Source organism: Olea europaea, chromosome 10, assembly GCF_002742605.1.
Source record: "Olea europaea var. sylvestris chromosome 10, O_europaea_v1, whole genome shotgun sequence".
Classification (NCBI taxonomy): Eukaryota; Viridiplantae; Streptophyta; class Magnoliopsida; order Lamiales; family Oleaceae; genus Olea; species Olea europaea.
This window is the reverse complement of record NC_036246.1, coordinates 4,016,695-4,032,270: the sequence shown is the minus strand read 5'-3', so window position 1 is coordinate 4,032,270 and position 15,576 is coordinate 4,016,695. Positions and strand designations below refer to the sequence as shown.

At 36.9% G+C, this 15,576-nt stretch overlaps 1 protein-coding gene and 1 long non-coding RNA gene across 3 annotated transcripts in view; one reads left to right on the top strand and one right to left on the bottom strand.

The window, feature by feature from the left end:
- Positions 1-14,020, top strand: part of LOC111400953 — an 18,638-nt gene extending 4,618 nt beyond the window's left edge. Inside the window, exons 3-4 of the long non-coding RNA XR_002703895.1 lie at positions 12,050-12,051; positions 14,009-14,020. This is a non-coding gene — a long non-coding RNA (uncharacterized LOC111400953). The remainder of the gene's footprint in view (positions 1-12,049; positions 12,052-14,008) is intronic.
- Positions 21-6,092, bottom strand: LOC111400952. Of its 2 annotated transcripts, none has more exons than XM_023028442.1 (3): positions 1,556-2,444; positions 382-537; positions 21-259 (listed from the first exon to the last, which is right to left on the bottom strand). In XM_023028442.1, exons 1-3 carry the CDS (start codon positions 1,740-1,742, stop codon positions 141-143), a joined length of 462 nt encoding a protein of 153 aa, XP_022884210.1. In that variant the 5' UTR covers positions 1,743-2,444; the 3' UTR covers positions 21-140. The 2 variants fall into 2 exon arrangements, with proteins under 2 accessions (XP_022884210.1, XP_022884211.1); XM_023028443.1 differs by lacking the exon at positions 1,556-2,444 and adding an exon at positions 5,810-6,092 and having other exon boundaries at positions 126-259.
- Positions 14,021-15,576: the final 1,556 nt, after the last annotated feature.

Here is a 15,576-nt window from a genome sequence, read left to right as displayed (position 1 = left end):
CTGAAAGAGCAGTTCAAGACTCAGATTTGTCACATCTTTAACAAAATGGCTAGCCTATCTTGAATATAAAATTGAATATGCCCTCCTATTATTCAGCTATAGAAAACCACTTTAACTGTGATGAAAAGAAACATTGGTTATCACAGCAGAAGTAAAACTACCTGCTCCTCTTGTGCCTCATGAGCAGCTATGAAGTCATCTATCCTTTCTTGCAGCACTCTGAGTCCAGGTCTACTCTGATGGTATTCCATAATCCACTCTGCATTAAGAAATCATTTTTTATTTCTAGATCAGAAGGAACCGTGAAGCCAAACCACAAACTATTTGACCTCCACCATAATTATGGCTCTACTAACCAAAACTAAAGAGAAGGCTTCATACTTTTCATTCCTTTAGAGCTATCTTCATCCCCTGAAGACATCTCATAAACTTCGTCTTCTGCAGCTTCTCCTTTCTTTTCTAGTGAATTCCGCTGCGATGATTGGTTTATCAATAATTGATCCTTCTTTTTTATTTTACGAGCCTTTTTTGAATTACCTACAGGTAAAGTAAGTATAGATATCATTATCTAAATAGCACCATTAAAACTTAATATTGATCGTCTATCTGCAAAATGAAAAATTAGTAGTTACGAGCATTGGGGATAGCACCTATTGTCATTCAGTTGCTTAATTGCAGTGCTTATTTTGAATAGTGTTGACACCAAATCAGAATTCCCAGCACCATTTAAAAAGATTTTATGCATCTCCTGAACATTTTCTACAATGTAACACATCTTGAAAGATCACAGAAGTTCAGGCAAAAGTAAATAATCCAGAAGCCATATGTGTGTGTGGACGCAGTCAAAATTTTAGCATTGAGAGGCAGTTGGAATTTATTTTTGGGAATTCCACAAATCTGTACTTGTAAGCAAAACAAGACATTCATAGCAACTAAATACCACCCAAGTGATCCCAAGTGGGGGGCGGGGGTTCATTAACAAGTGAGAACTTAACCACGAATTGAACAATGCATAAATGACTCCCAATAGAGAATCAATTTTAAGTTGAAGAACTAAATAATATTTTGAAGCAATAAACTGGTTCAACCTCCTTTCTCTTCCCTCAGGGTTGTCCATCCAAATATCCACCCCACAAATTAAAATTTTAACAAGTATACATTATACACATTTAACTTCTTAAAAGGAAATAATGCATGGAATTCTGAAGAATGAATTGATAATATATGCATATTTGCATGCATTCACGTTGATCATCTTAGCTGGCATCAAACATAAAAAGTTAAAATAGTAGAAAGCATATTGTATCAGAAGGTTAAAACATTTCGTGTCACTACAATATGTATCTATATGGCCCAAAATTCAGCCCCGTTCGGTTTATATAAACTCAGATTTTTTTATTAGGTTTTGATAAAAGTTGATGAAATGTGTGGTTGAAAAGTTGATAAAAATTGCGGGTCCCACGAAACATATGGCTGAAAATGATTTTTAAAAAACGAGGGCTTAATATGTTAACTTTTGAATGCAACAACATTGATCATCATTATCTACTAGTACCATTTTTCAGTTCAGCGGCATCTTCACCCTCGGTGTCGAGTTTGTCGACTTCAATTATCTTTGTGTTCCTTTTCAATTTTTTTTTATTTTTTTTTTCAATTGAGGTGTCTTTTTTATCAGCAAAATATGTCATGACCTTATCAACTTCAACATCAAGTGGCGTCAAGTTCTTTCGTTTCATTTTCATTGAAATCTACATTTTACGTTCTCCCACTTCTCTTTTTTATCGGCAAATTCATTTTGATCCTCATTATTAGATGTTGTGCATTCATTGACTTTTGCTCTAGCTATCTTGCCATTCATTTTTTCTAAAATCTCAACTTTTTGCCTTTTTTCTTTCGTACGCATGGAGCATTTGATTCATCCGCTAGAAGATATAATGATTTTCACATACATGCATATGAAGTGTAAAGAAAATTGAAATATCCATAAATACTGATCCACTTTTTATATTAGATAGTTCAACTGTATTAGTATCACATTTGTCCCCTATAAATTTCCTTTTACTCTTTTTATTCTTGTTACCCCTATAAAAGTTATCTTCTCTGCGAAAAAACATTAATTTTTGCACAGATATTTGATGCAGACCCCCATCCCCCACCGTACATGCGAATCAAAATAAAGGAAAGAAAAAGCAACAAATGAAATGTAAAGTAATGCAATTGGTTGACACTAGACAACAATACTGCAAAGATTGTGATCTCCAAGCATAATTATGTTCTGATCTATTAATCTAACATACTTAAATATGTAACATAACATAGGCATGATTATATTGGGGAATACTTCTCTTAGTTACCCCTAAAAATCATCAAAACGTTTCTATGCAACTAAATTTTGTTCTAGAGAATTGAAAATTATACTTAAAAACTTAATCACTCATATTCAAATGTTGATCATCAAATATAAAAAAAAAAAAAAGGGATTAATTCTTCCGTTCTACATTTTCCACCAAAACTCAAGCTTTAAAATCACATATGCCTACTTTCATCCAACAACAATAAAGGGAGCATATTTTTTAATATATATTTAGAGTCAGCTATATTTATTCTCAACATTGCGGGGTTCTTGCTATATTTATGGGATAATCTAAAGCAATTAAGCCCTTATCAACTAATTAGTTTAAATTTATTGAAAACCTCTAAAGCATATATGCCTGTAATTTTATCTGAAAAATGCTGGTTATATGATACAGAGCTAGCAAATATTTTATTTCTGTCAAAATTCAACCATTACAAATTTGTGGATTCATAAAAGCAATTCCTTACCCCATCTTAACACCTAAAAAAATCAGACTACGTTACAGAGAGTGCTGACCTACAAGATTTATAACGAAAACAAATTGGGCAAAAAAAGGAGAAATTTTTTAAAGAAATAATATCAAATAGGAAAAGAAAAATCACTTTCAGGAAATAGGGAATTTTCTATTATCAAGTTTTTTTCCAATATTTTTCTTTTTATTTTTCCCTTTCTTCAATTTCTTGAGCAAATCTTCTACTAATGTCTCTTTTTCTATTCATCTCTACTGTAGGAGGGACAAGAAAAAAATCCAATACGCATCTCATCAAACCTAAAGATTGCCTCTTTTTCTTGCTTGTCCCTTCTACAGCACAGAGGAACAGAAAAAGAGACATGGCAACAGAAGATTCGCAAAATAAACTGAAGAAAAAGAAAAATACAAAAAAAAATATTGAAAAATAACTTGAAGGTGGAAAATTCCAATATTCCCAAAAGTTGTATTTTTTCTTTTCCTATTTGATATTATTTTTTCAAAAAAATTCTCGTTTTTGCGCCTAGTTAGCTTTATATCATATAACTAGCATTCTCCAGAGAAAATTATGGAAATATATGCTTTAGGGTTTCCAATGGGCAAGTGAAATAATCATATTTTTTTCAGATATCTGTGCTAAAATAATCATATTTTTTTCAGAGAAGATAACTTTTACAGGGGTGACAAGGGTAAGAAGAACAAAAAGAAATTTACTGGGACAAAGGTGATACCAAGAAAGTTAAGCCATCGAATATCAAAGGTAGACCATTATCTGTGGATATTTATATTTTCCTTAAGTCAGCACACCATGCAATAATGAGGATTAAGATGAATTTGCAGATCAAAAAGGTACCCAAAAGAAGCTGGAGAACATAAAATGCAGAAATCGATGAAAATGAAATGAAAGAATGCGAAGACACTTGATGTCGGTTTGTATGATAAACGAGGGTCAAGATGAATTTGCTGATAAAAAAGATACCTCGTATGAAGGACGAGAAAAAGTAGAATGCAGAAAAAATGAAAGTAGAGTAGAAGGAAAGGAGAAAGAAAATAAAAAATTTAGCGTTGCTATTCTCAATCTTACAAAATTCAATACCCACAAACCACCGGCATCAACTTCCACAACCGCACCAAAGATGCCAATTGAGTGCGTGGTATAGATGAATCTATTGGTCTGGAGTCGAATATTGAATTGGCAAAGTTGGTGATTGAGAAAGAAACGAAGAATAAGGCAGTGATGGAGTAGATGGCAAAGAAGGATCTATGGACAATGTAGCTGGTGCAGGTGGAGGAAGAGTGGGTTCCCAATGGGCAAGTGATTGACGGTTTGAGGAGGTGGTAGTGGTGCCAGCGATTTTCGATTGCAGCTGACTGTTTACATTGAAAGATGGGTTCCCTAGGTTGTAGGGGTGGGGAAGAAGGGCGATGTTTCCTTTTTTTTTGGGGGGTTTTTTTTATCTAATTCTTTTAAAAATTTTATATGATAATATTACAAAGTTACCATTTTACCCTACCTATTTTAGTAAAAAAATGGTCAAATTTTTATTTTGATGGTCAACTGACAGCATCATTGATGGAAACAATCCAAAAGATCCTCACCTACAACTTTTGGAAAAGCTAGGGGTGAAGGCTGCAACAAAAGGATTGGAGAATGTCTGCTAGGGTTTCAAAAGTTTTGGGCTTTGCAACAATTATTCCTAAAATGTATTGGAGATAGATTGAAATACTAATAAAAAAGAAACAAAATGTACTTAAATCTTTTAACTTTAGAGAACATATCACAAAATTTCCATAATATAGAACACATTAGACTCCTCTATGATAGAAAACTGAAAAAGAAATATTGAAAAAGTGCCTTCCCCTTTTCCAAAATCCACTCATCTCAATAAAATGATTTGAATCTGATTTATCCTCTATATTGGAATGGGTGACATCTCCCCCCTCCTTGAGCCCAAGTATCATATATCGGTAAAATATTCATTTGACAACCATTACAGTCGAATGCCCGCAAATATGAAACCATACCTTGGATCCACTGGTTTAGTAACATATGGTCCCAATTTTCTGCCAATAGGAATACCCTGCTGTTGTGGACTGTTGGCGGGTGGGTGTAGAGGAAGGGGGCATTTTGCCCAGCTGGATTAAATCTACTAGGAATAATTACTGGACATTTGTCTCATTTTAGATATAAAAGCATTCTGTTTTTTCTTCTATATGGTCAATTTCCCCCTTCTGCTGGTTAGGTTATGTTTGGACATTAGACCAAGCTATGGGACAACTTGACATGTTGAGAGCTTGATGTTGAATAGCTTCACTTATGATCTGCATTAACCTAACTTTAAAATCCTGTTATCGATCCGAAGAGGGCGCAACTCGCCTTCAAGAAGCCAAAATCATAATAATGTTTTTTCATTTTTAAGTTTTTTTATAAAGTCAAAAAAAAAAAAAAAAAAAAAAAAAGGTCGTGTTTGTCAAACACAATGGTCCACCTCTACTCCAGTCCGGCCACTCAAAAGATGCTGCCTAGCTTTCGAGTTGCAAAGTGTTCAAACTAGGACATTTTCAGTAATTTTCCATCCCCACGCTCTTATATTCCTCTCTTTTTCTCTATTCATTTCCAAATCTTTCTTAAGAATAACTTCTATGAGAATGCTAGTATTCTCATAGAAGTTATCAACTTACAAATGGATTAAAATTTTCTGAAAATAATTCATTTAACTAGGAATGATACTATTGCAAAAGGCAGAATTACTCAGTTTTCCTTGTTCGAAATCCATCTTTCATTATGTGTGTTTTTCATCCCAAAACCTAAAATCATACTAGGAGGAAAGCGCCACTAGTGAAACCGTAAGAGGGAAAGTGAAACTTGGTGTGGCGGAGGGTGGCAGAATTCATATGTTTTAACTTGTTCTAAATTCGTAATGATGTAACAAAAATAACTCAAAAAATTTAAAAAAAAAAAAAGAAGAAGAAGAAAGGCTCACAGCGGCGGCAGGCAGTGGCGGAGGTCAACATCGGCGTCTCGATGGCAGTCGGCAGCAAGCAGGTCACAACTCCCAACTCATTCGGCATCGGTTCGGGAATTCGGGCTGCGCACTCTAGAGAGTATAGGGCTTGAAATTTCCTTTGTAAGCTTGCAAATTTGCAATCAGTTTCGGCGTATGAACTATATGGGCTACGGATAACATTAATGGGTCTATTTTAAAAAAAAGGCTCAAACCAAAAAGATTTTTTGGCCCAAATCCAACACTCATCTCCCTTACTTTCCCTTCATTCTCGAGTTCCCGTCTTTCTGCTGCCTGCAACAATGGTGACTGCGCAGGAGCGATGTACATATTTCCAAGCCACAGGATAGCCAGGAACGACTGGCCGGCCCCATTAAGTTTTTTGGTTTATTATGTATGTCATGCATTACATTAATGTGTGGGTCGTCTTGATTAATTGCTTAAAATTTGAACTTGTGAAGTCTTGAAATCATAGTTATTAGACTCGACCCGATGGTCAACCTGGGAAAGTCATCGGATCAGTGGTTGAACTAGTGGATCATTGTTAGATCATAATTTTAATTAAAATATATTTTTGAAAATTTTTTTTTTTGCTAAATCTAGATATATATGTTTGACTTGCATATCACATGGAGTTTCACCAGCTTCCTAGATGGTGAAGGATGGCAATTTTCATGTACGAACCCAATGTTCGAATCACCCTCTTTACAATTTGGACAAAGGAATTTTACATTATACTTTGTAAATTGAAATATATATTTGCTACACATTATACACTAAAGGACAGTACTATCCAAAATGGTGAAGGACATGAAATTCCAAGGAAGAGGCCTGGTTCGAATTAGCCTTTTTCCAATTTGATAAAAAAAAATTTACAATTTACTTTGGTGACCATCTGGTTCAAACATTGAACCAAATCTGTTACCTCTTAAACACGTCCGGTTCAAGTGGATTTTGAGCGGTTCAACCCTGTTCTTGAACGGTTCCTTTGCTTGTTTGTCTAACTAATGAACTCGGACCGGACCACTATCCGGTTCAGCGGTTCTCGGTCCGATTTCAATAATTATGCTTGAAATATTTAAATTGTAAATAAATAAACGTATCTTTTTTTAAAGTCTCGACATCATCTATTATGCAAATTATGCATGCATTAAGTCATACTGAAAATTGAATAACAAGAAAATGGCTATAGTTAAAACTTTCATACGAGCTAGTTCATAATAGTAGAAACTTCTTGTTTTTGCTTGACAAAAGCATGATTTTAGACAAAAATTTACACCTAGATATTTCATTTTTATCTTCCCTTTAGATTTTGTCCATGTCCAGCTTGTCTCCAATGTTTTATTTTATAACAAAATATCAATGTGTTTATTTAAATGTCACCACACTTTAATTTGTGAAATCAATTACTTACTTCACAAGTAAGAAATGTCACATGTGATCGTCTATCCATAATAATGATATAAGTATCTCGTTATTACTTACGATCATGAATGATTTAAGATTGAGTCATACGTGATTTGTATCTGACAATCATACCTCTTTGTGATTAATAAATTCTAGGATTTAAATCTACGGACAAATCTACTATAAAATTACATCAATTATATATTAAAAATGTTTATATCCAAAGTTTTTGGATTTAGGGCATAATCCCTACATATAGCCCCGGAATATCTCTCCACTGGCCGGTCCTCTGAGAAAGCGGACGTATTCGGATTCAGTATCCTTCTGCTTAAATTGATTGCCGACCAAAGAGCAATAGAATTTGGCAAATCAGCTATCCAAAGAGGTGCAATGCATGATTGGTTGAGCGCACAACCTTGTATTCTCTTAACAAATTGGACTCCGTTCTCATATTTTTCTTACTTTTAAGGATGTCTAAAATATCTATTAGGTAAAGAAACTTCATTAAGAAAAAAAACTTGCCACGTTTGTTGTTACAGATTTGAAGAACAACTATGATAGGATTGAGCTTGAGGAAATTGGTCGAGTGGCACTTTATGCACACTATATGTTCCAACCCGTAGGCCTAAAATGTCTGAAGTGTACGTATGCTAGAAGGAGATAGCCTTGTTGAAAGATGGGAAGTTTCTCAAAGATTAGACACAAACAAGTAAAAAGTATGAGAAACTTACTCGTTAGAACAATTTTTAGACTTGACCGTACATTGATTGTACAAGCCATAGAACTCTCTGGTCCAAGTTGAAACAACTATAGGTGTTAGTTTTCTTAGACACGGACAACAAAGTCAAACTTCTCAAAAGGAAAGTTCATAGCAAAGACTACAAAGGACTTTGATTTTGTTTTATTTGTTTTTATTTCTTTAGTTTATAGAGTTAAGTTCTTTGGAGGAATACGTTTGAATTAGCTACGTATTTGGAGACATATAGCCTATATGATAATCTTGTGATTGTAATAATTAGTTTTTCTGGATGTAATAATCACCATTCTTAGATTATATGTTTTGTCCTAGTTATTGCAGTTAATTTTCTAGCTATATGTTCAACTCACTGCTTAGAGGCCAAACAAGGCCTGCATTTTCAGCATGCCATGCCAAAAATCCAATTAAACTAGAAATGTTGAAGGAAAATGGTAGAGAAATACATGGTGGCTATACCAGCAACTGTTAGGCCTGAACACTTGCCAAAGTAATAGCATTGGACAATTCTTTGGTAGAAAGTCGGCGAGTAAAATTCATGTTTAGTAATCAGGACAACAATCAACTGCAACATTACAATGGCAGTGACAATATTTTACCAATACAATACGGAAAGAGTAATGATCAAATTCGAAACCGTAGTTGTCAGTTGGGGATGGAGTACGAGGCCTCGAACAATGGTTGAGATTATCCAGATTCAATTTCTCACATCGTTAACTTTTTCTTCACTAGGTACATGTTTGATAATGAATGAGGTTTCAGTCTTCCCCCCAAGACCCCCAAAGGGGACCGTGGATTGTTATGATTTGATAGCAAGATAATGACAAAAATGAAATGAACAAGAGCAAAATAAGAATATCAAGATTTATGTGGAAACCTAAGACGAAATAACTACAAGCAGCGGAGAAGAAATCTACTATAATCAATAGTAATTGTGTTTACGACAAGATCTCAATGCTCTCAACTAAGATCTAAAATTCTCAAGATATTGTATGAATGTTAAAAGAACAATACAAGCCGTGATTTAAATATATAAAATTGCAGAAGTCAAGTTGTCGATGAATAGGAGTCCCAAAAAATGAGTGATTGGCCGTGACAGCCCCGTCACTCAAGTGCCAGACGAGCAACAAATGAGCTACATTTCTCTATTGAAAATACATAGGTGCCACTTGAGTGGCAGGCTAGCGAAAATGCGACAACTTTTCTTCCCAGTCCATAATTTTGATCCCTTCAATATCACTTCAACCAAAACACCAATGCCCACTAGAATTAGGGTCAAACTATAATAAATCTCCACTTTGAACCAAATTCCAATACAATATATATATATATATATATATATATATATATATATATATATATATTTTTATATTCATATATTCCAATTTACATCCTCACAAGCCTCTGTAATAACCATGTATTCTGCCTCTGTCATAAACAAAGCTATTGTACTTTGCAAAGTAGCTTTCCAGCTGATAGCACTACCCCATGGGTAACCACATACCCTATAAATGATCTCTTCTTATCAATATTTCCTTGCATAATCTAAGTCTATTTATCCAATGACTTCGTCTGTATTTCTATCAAAATGTAAGTAAGCATTAGTAGAGCCATTCAAGTATCTGAATTCCATTGCATTGCTTTCCAATATTTCTTGCTAGGATTTACCATGTACCTACTAACTGCATGTGTTAAATACGATTTTGTACAAACCATGGTATACATAAGCGAACCAACTGCACTAGATTAAGAAAATTGAGACATATAATCAACGTTTTCATCTGATTAAGGATACAATCTAGATAAAAATTTGAAGTGGACAACTAAAGGAGTACTGATAACCTTAGCATTCAACATGTTAAGCCCTTGTTTTATGCTCATTTTAATGAGTTTTTTTGGACCAAACTTGTTTTTCTACAGTGATGAGAAGACAGCACAACCCTGTCACCAATTTGCTCTGTCAGAATGCAAATTCAAGACAATGCCGTTGAGTTGTGTTCTTCTAGTTTTGCCTTCGATTGTCAAGTGTTGTCCTCACATATACTTTACAATTCCCAACCCTACCGTCGGATTTTCCAATCAACCCAAACGGCTTCCTTTGCTACTCCTGCGTCCGGATCTGCCTGCCAGTGAGAGATTCAAACCATATCGTTCCATCTACCCAAGCATTGTCATTCATTATCCACCGGCTGAAGGTGCGGTAGCCCAGTACGAGACCGCGTCATTTGTGTCCGTTGCACCAGGATCTCTGTGTCTATTTTGTTCCGCTCAACATCCATCGGCGCCCCATTGCGAGGTCAACTCCGGGCACCTACCGGCGACAACTACGCTCTTCAACAACCACTGGGTAATTCGTCTTCCTTCTGAAGACCGAAACCACCGCCAATGGACAACTTCGGCCAGCACTGGAACGACTTCCCCAATGACTTGGTAACCATTGTCCACTCCTCCTTGAAAAATGTCATCTACTGCTCAGTGACAACATTACTAGGCGTTGATTGTATAAGTAAATTTATTAAGCAGAAATGTTCGCAAATTCTTTATACCTTTCTCCTCATAGTTTGTATCAATTTCATGAGTTTTCTATTGTTAATCAGATTGTAGTGTTTCCTGCGGGCAACATCGCATGTAAATGAAATTGCAATTGGCTTCTTTCGTTTTCCCCGAAACTAATGTTCGCAGGGCAATTAATTTGGAAACTTTGTAATCATAGTGATTGTTAATTATTACAAATTCGTAGCCTCAATGTTTACACGACATTGATGACTGAGTTTATGTTACAGAGCAAGTGTGTATGTTGTCTGCAATTTTTAGCTATTCACATTATTCGGTTCCCATTGTTTGCTGCCTGCCCCCAATTCTGCATCTATGTAACATAGGAAAACGCAGTCGGACCAACGATCATACTGCTCAGATTAGTTAACAATAGCTTCTTTCCCCCTGCTTGTTTAATACAGCCTGTGAATTTACTTTTATTACTCCTTAGCTGCTTTTTAAATTACAAATATTCCCCTACAGCTGGGCACAAGTGGCAGCGCCCCCTCGATGCACTGTGCTGCTTCAGACCACCAAGAATCGCAACCCACGGTGCGAAAGTTAGCCAAATGGAACTCCCCCGAGCGCAAGGTTTTCATTTCAACGTGCGAAACTGTGATCGCGAAAGGCCACCGACGAGACAAATGCTTCTCCACAAAAGGATGGCAGCATATTACAGAAATGTTCAACAGAAAAGATGGAAAGAACTGGACTGTATCCCAGATGAAGAACTATTGGAGTAAACTGCAAGAGCAGCACAAGCACCTATTCGAGCTGCTGCGAAGCACAGGAATTGAGTATCGCTCCGGAGCACTGGATTAATAGTCGCTCCGAAGTATTGGTTGGACGCCAAAATCAAGGTGCATAATGCCCATTATATTATCCATGTACTACCATGTTGTGTCTGTCTTATGGAAGATGCGTGTGAGCATGAATGATTTAAAAATCAAATTGCTGAATAATGCAAGTTGCGGTCCGTGATGCTTAGTATGTGACATTACTGTACTTTGTCCACAATGATGTTGATCAACACTTGATGCAATTTCTCCTGTTAATGCATTTGTTAATTGTCTTCAGTTGCATGCATCTGAGTGTCTCCTTCTAGTTCCTGCTTTCGTTTTATTCGTATCTATTTTCCATTCTAGCTCCCTGTTTCATCTATCGCTATGTTTTCATTTTCATTTGGAAACAGGAGAACCCGAAGTATGCGAAGTATAAGCACATTGATTGCAGCGAGATTTATAACACTTATGGAAAGCTGTTTGGGGACACCGGAGACGCGGCTAAGTACGCGTTGTCCCCAATGAAGCTGTCATAATGTGGCTTCAACTTGAGTACAAACAGTGACCGAGAAGATGCCAATGACAGGTTGCCAATCAACGCTGAAGGCACCAATTCCAGTGGCAGTCCGAACCTAAATAGAGGAAACTCTTCGATGAACATATCTAGGAGGCAAAGTGGTGAGAAACAAAAAGGCAAGCAACAAAAGAATAGAGGAAGTAAGAAACAATATAGTGCCCGAGACGTGTCGGCATCATTTGAGCATATGGTGAGTGTAGGAACAGATTTGGCCTCTATTGCGAGATCACATCGTAACGAAGAAATGTCGGTCGTGGAGTGTGTGGACGAACTGCTCTCGTCAGGTTATGTGAAGGAGGGTGATGTGCTATACCTATTCGCATTGTGGTTCTTCCGCGACAAAGATAATCAAAATTCGTACTGCGCCGCAAAGACACCGTTTCTGCGCTTCAAATTTGTGAAGTATTGCTTCGAGCGGGACAATATGTCGCGTGAACGAAAGACATGATTTCTTGGGTTCGGCTTATGTTGTATTGCAGTTTTCTATGCACATTTTTATTTTTATTTTTGCATTTTCCGGGTTGTATTGAGCTGTAACTAGTGAAGACAACGAAAATTATCTGTTTCGCATGTGACCCTGCTGCATTGGTGTGATTTGTACTTTTAATTTTATATGTACCATATTGTAATATTATATATTATATTTTGCATGTGTTACAAATGGCTAGACAACTTTAAAGTTGGCAGGGAATATATTCCCTGCAACCTGCACTAATATTCTCATGTTACTAATGAACACATATTTGAAAAATTGAACACCTTAATTTCAGCAATGCTATCCCAGACACGTTGAGCCTTCTATAAATATCGAACGCACTTACAATTGTTAAGAGGCTCCAAGCTGCTTGCAATATACAAACACCTCCCACGTCTACAATAGGTTGTAGACATTACCACTTGCTACTGCTATTCCACATCTATACACTACTCGTTAATTAATGTTGGCATTGGCTGAAGAGATGTCGGACGACTCAGTGGTCTTCTCCAGTTTGGAAACAAATTGTGACATTGAGTTGTTGTCCGACGATGAGTAGAGTTCTAAAGAAGACTTGATGCAACAACTGGAGGAGGACATTACGGTGTGGCTCAATTATTGTCGAGTTGCGGAGCGTGTGGTTCGCGAGTACTTTGCACCAAATGGAGCGCGTCGATATCTATTCCCAACAACACGATGCGGCCACATTTTCATGCTACAGAATATGTATGTGTACCCCCAAACATACTTTCAAGAATTTAAGATGTATCCGCCCATGTTTATGCACTTTACGCACATTCTATGTGACCAGTACGGCATATCCAGCAGCGCAAATATCGACGTATACGAATAGGTAGGAATGTTCTTGTGCATACTTACACACGGTAAAGGATACAGACAAGTGCAAACTCTGTTCGGTCACTCGTTGCAAACCATAGCGCACTATTTTAAGACGATGCTGCGAGCGTGCTTAGCTTTCGCTGCTACCATGATAAAACCCGATCCGCTTTACAATGAAGGTGCGACCCACCATAGGCCGAACCCGGAGCGTTAACCTCTATTTCAGGTATGCTACTCGCGTCCCGTCATATTCTCTTATTTGCCCAATTCTTGTAGTTGTTTTCTCGCACAACAAAATGGTTGTCTGTAAATGTTTGATGTTGCAGGAATGTATTGGTGCAATTGATGGTACGCATGTCAGAGCAATGTTGCTGAGGCAACAACGAGAACATTTCATTGGGAGAAAGGGTATTCCGACACAGAACATCCTAGGGGCATGCGATTTCAACCTCTGTTTTACATTTGTCCTCCCAGGAACAACGGGGAACACGCACGACAGTCGCATATTGGCCAGAGCTGTTTATAGTCCGGAGGTAAATTTTCCACAACCCGCGAACGGGAAATATTACCTCGTTGACTCGGGGCTCGCGCACAGGCCTAGTTATATGGCACCATATAAGGGCTCCGACATTCGATATCATTTTCAAGAGTTTGGGAACTCCGCAAGCAGACAACGCCGTCGTTTTCACAATGCACGGGAGTGGTTCAATTTCCACCACTCTTCATGTCGAAACGTTATTGAGCGGTCATTCGATGTTTGGAAACAACGGTGGAAGATTCTAAATCGGATGCCAGCTTACAGTATGAGAGCTCAGACTGCTATGGTCGTGGCATCAATGGGAATTCATAACTTCCTTCGGAGAAACGGTAGACTAGATGAGGGTTTTCAAAGAGCCGAAGAAGTGGATGACGACGAGGTTGAGATCGACCTTCCCGATGAACAGGATGAAATTGTAGCCGAGATGGATGCCATAGGCAAGGAGGATATGTCGTGGCAACAAATGTGCGATTATATGGCACAAGCATTACGTTAGTAGTCGAACACGGGGGCAACGTTGTACTTTTGTTTCTCGTCCTGTTGTTATATGTGTGACCTTTGTTATGTTATGTTCTCGATTCAGAGTGTCAGTAATCATTGTCCGTAACCGTTTATTTTCTACTTATGTTGTCGAGTAGTGTATGTTTTCGTCCGTAACCTATTAATTTCCTACGTATGTCGACAGTCAGTGTATTTTTCCTTTTACGAAAATTTGTCGTGTTCTGTGTAGTTTGACTTGTCAAACGTTAAAGTCATGCAAGTACATGTACGTGTTAATTTCCGGGAACTGCGTGCCCATCACCACATTTTCACTCATCTTGAAGGGTAGTAATGGAAATCTGCCAATTGGGTCAATTGAAAATAAATGCTCACTTGAAACTTGTAGGTATTAATTTGTAATGATGCATTAATTGCACACAATGGGGCCCACAAATTGCACTACTGTTACAGAAAAATGGGGTGAGAATGGGGCACAAACACACGCTAAATTTCTGAAGCACCTTCTCAATGTATCCCTTCTGACTTAAATATAATCTACCAACCTTTCTATCCATCAAAATTTTCATACCAAGAATTTTCTTTGCAGCACCCAAATCTTTCACGTCAAACACCTGACTAAATTGAGAATTCACCTTTTGACATCTATTTTACCCTTATCTGCAATGACCATGTCATCAACATATAATAGCAAATATATAATCGATCTACCATCTTCCTTTTTGAAGTACACACAACTATCATAACTACTTCTAATGAAACTATACGATGACTATTTTAGTCTATACAAGGACTTCTTCAACAACCACTTATAGTCTCCCTTTTCAGAATCTATAAAACACTCTGATTGTTGCATATAAATGTTTTCCCAAAGTTCTTTATGTAAGAATGTTTTCTTGACATCCATCTGCCAAGTTCCAAATTATTCTTTGCCACTATATCAAGTAAAGACCGAATTAAACTATGTTTTACAACCGATGAGAACACATCCAAGAAGTCAACACCTGAAATTTGACTGTAGCTCTTTGCTAACAATCTGGCCTTATACCTAGTATCTTCAATTCCTGATGTCTCTTCATTCCTTTTGAACACTCACTTATAGCAAACAACCCTTTGGTGCTTATGCTTTGAATGTGGTTGATAATATTGATTCCAACGAGGAGCCTGCTACATATTCAGAGACAGTCAGTTACAGTAATTCTAGTAAATGGTTGATTGCTATGTAGGAGAAAATGGAGTCATTAAATAAAAATAATACTTGGGACTTGATGAAATTGAATACTATGGTATTGGTGGTGATGTAGGCAAAACATTACTGTCTGTCAATTCTGGACTAGATT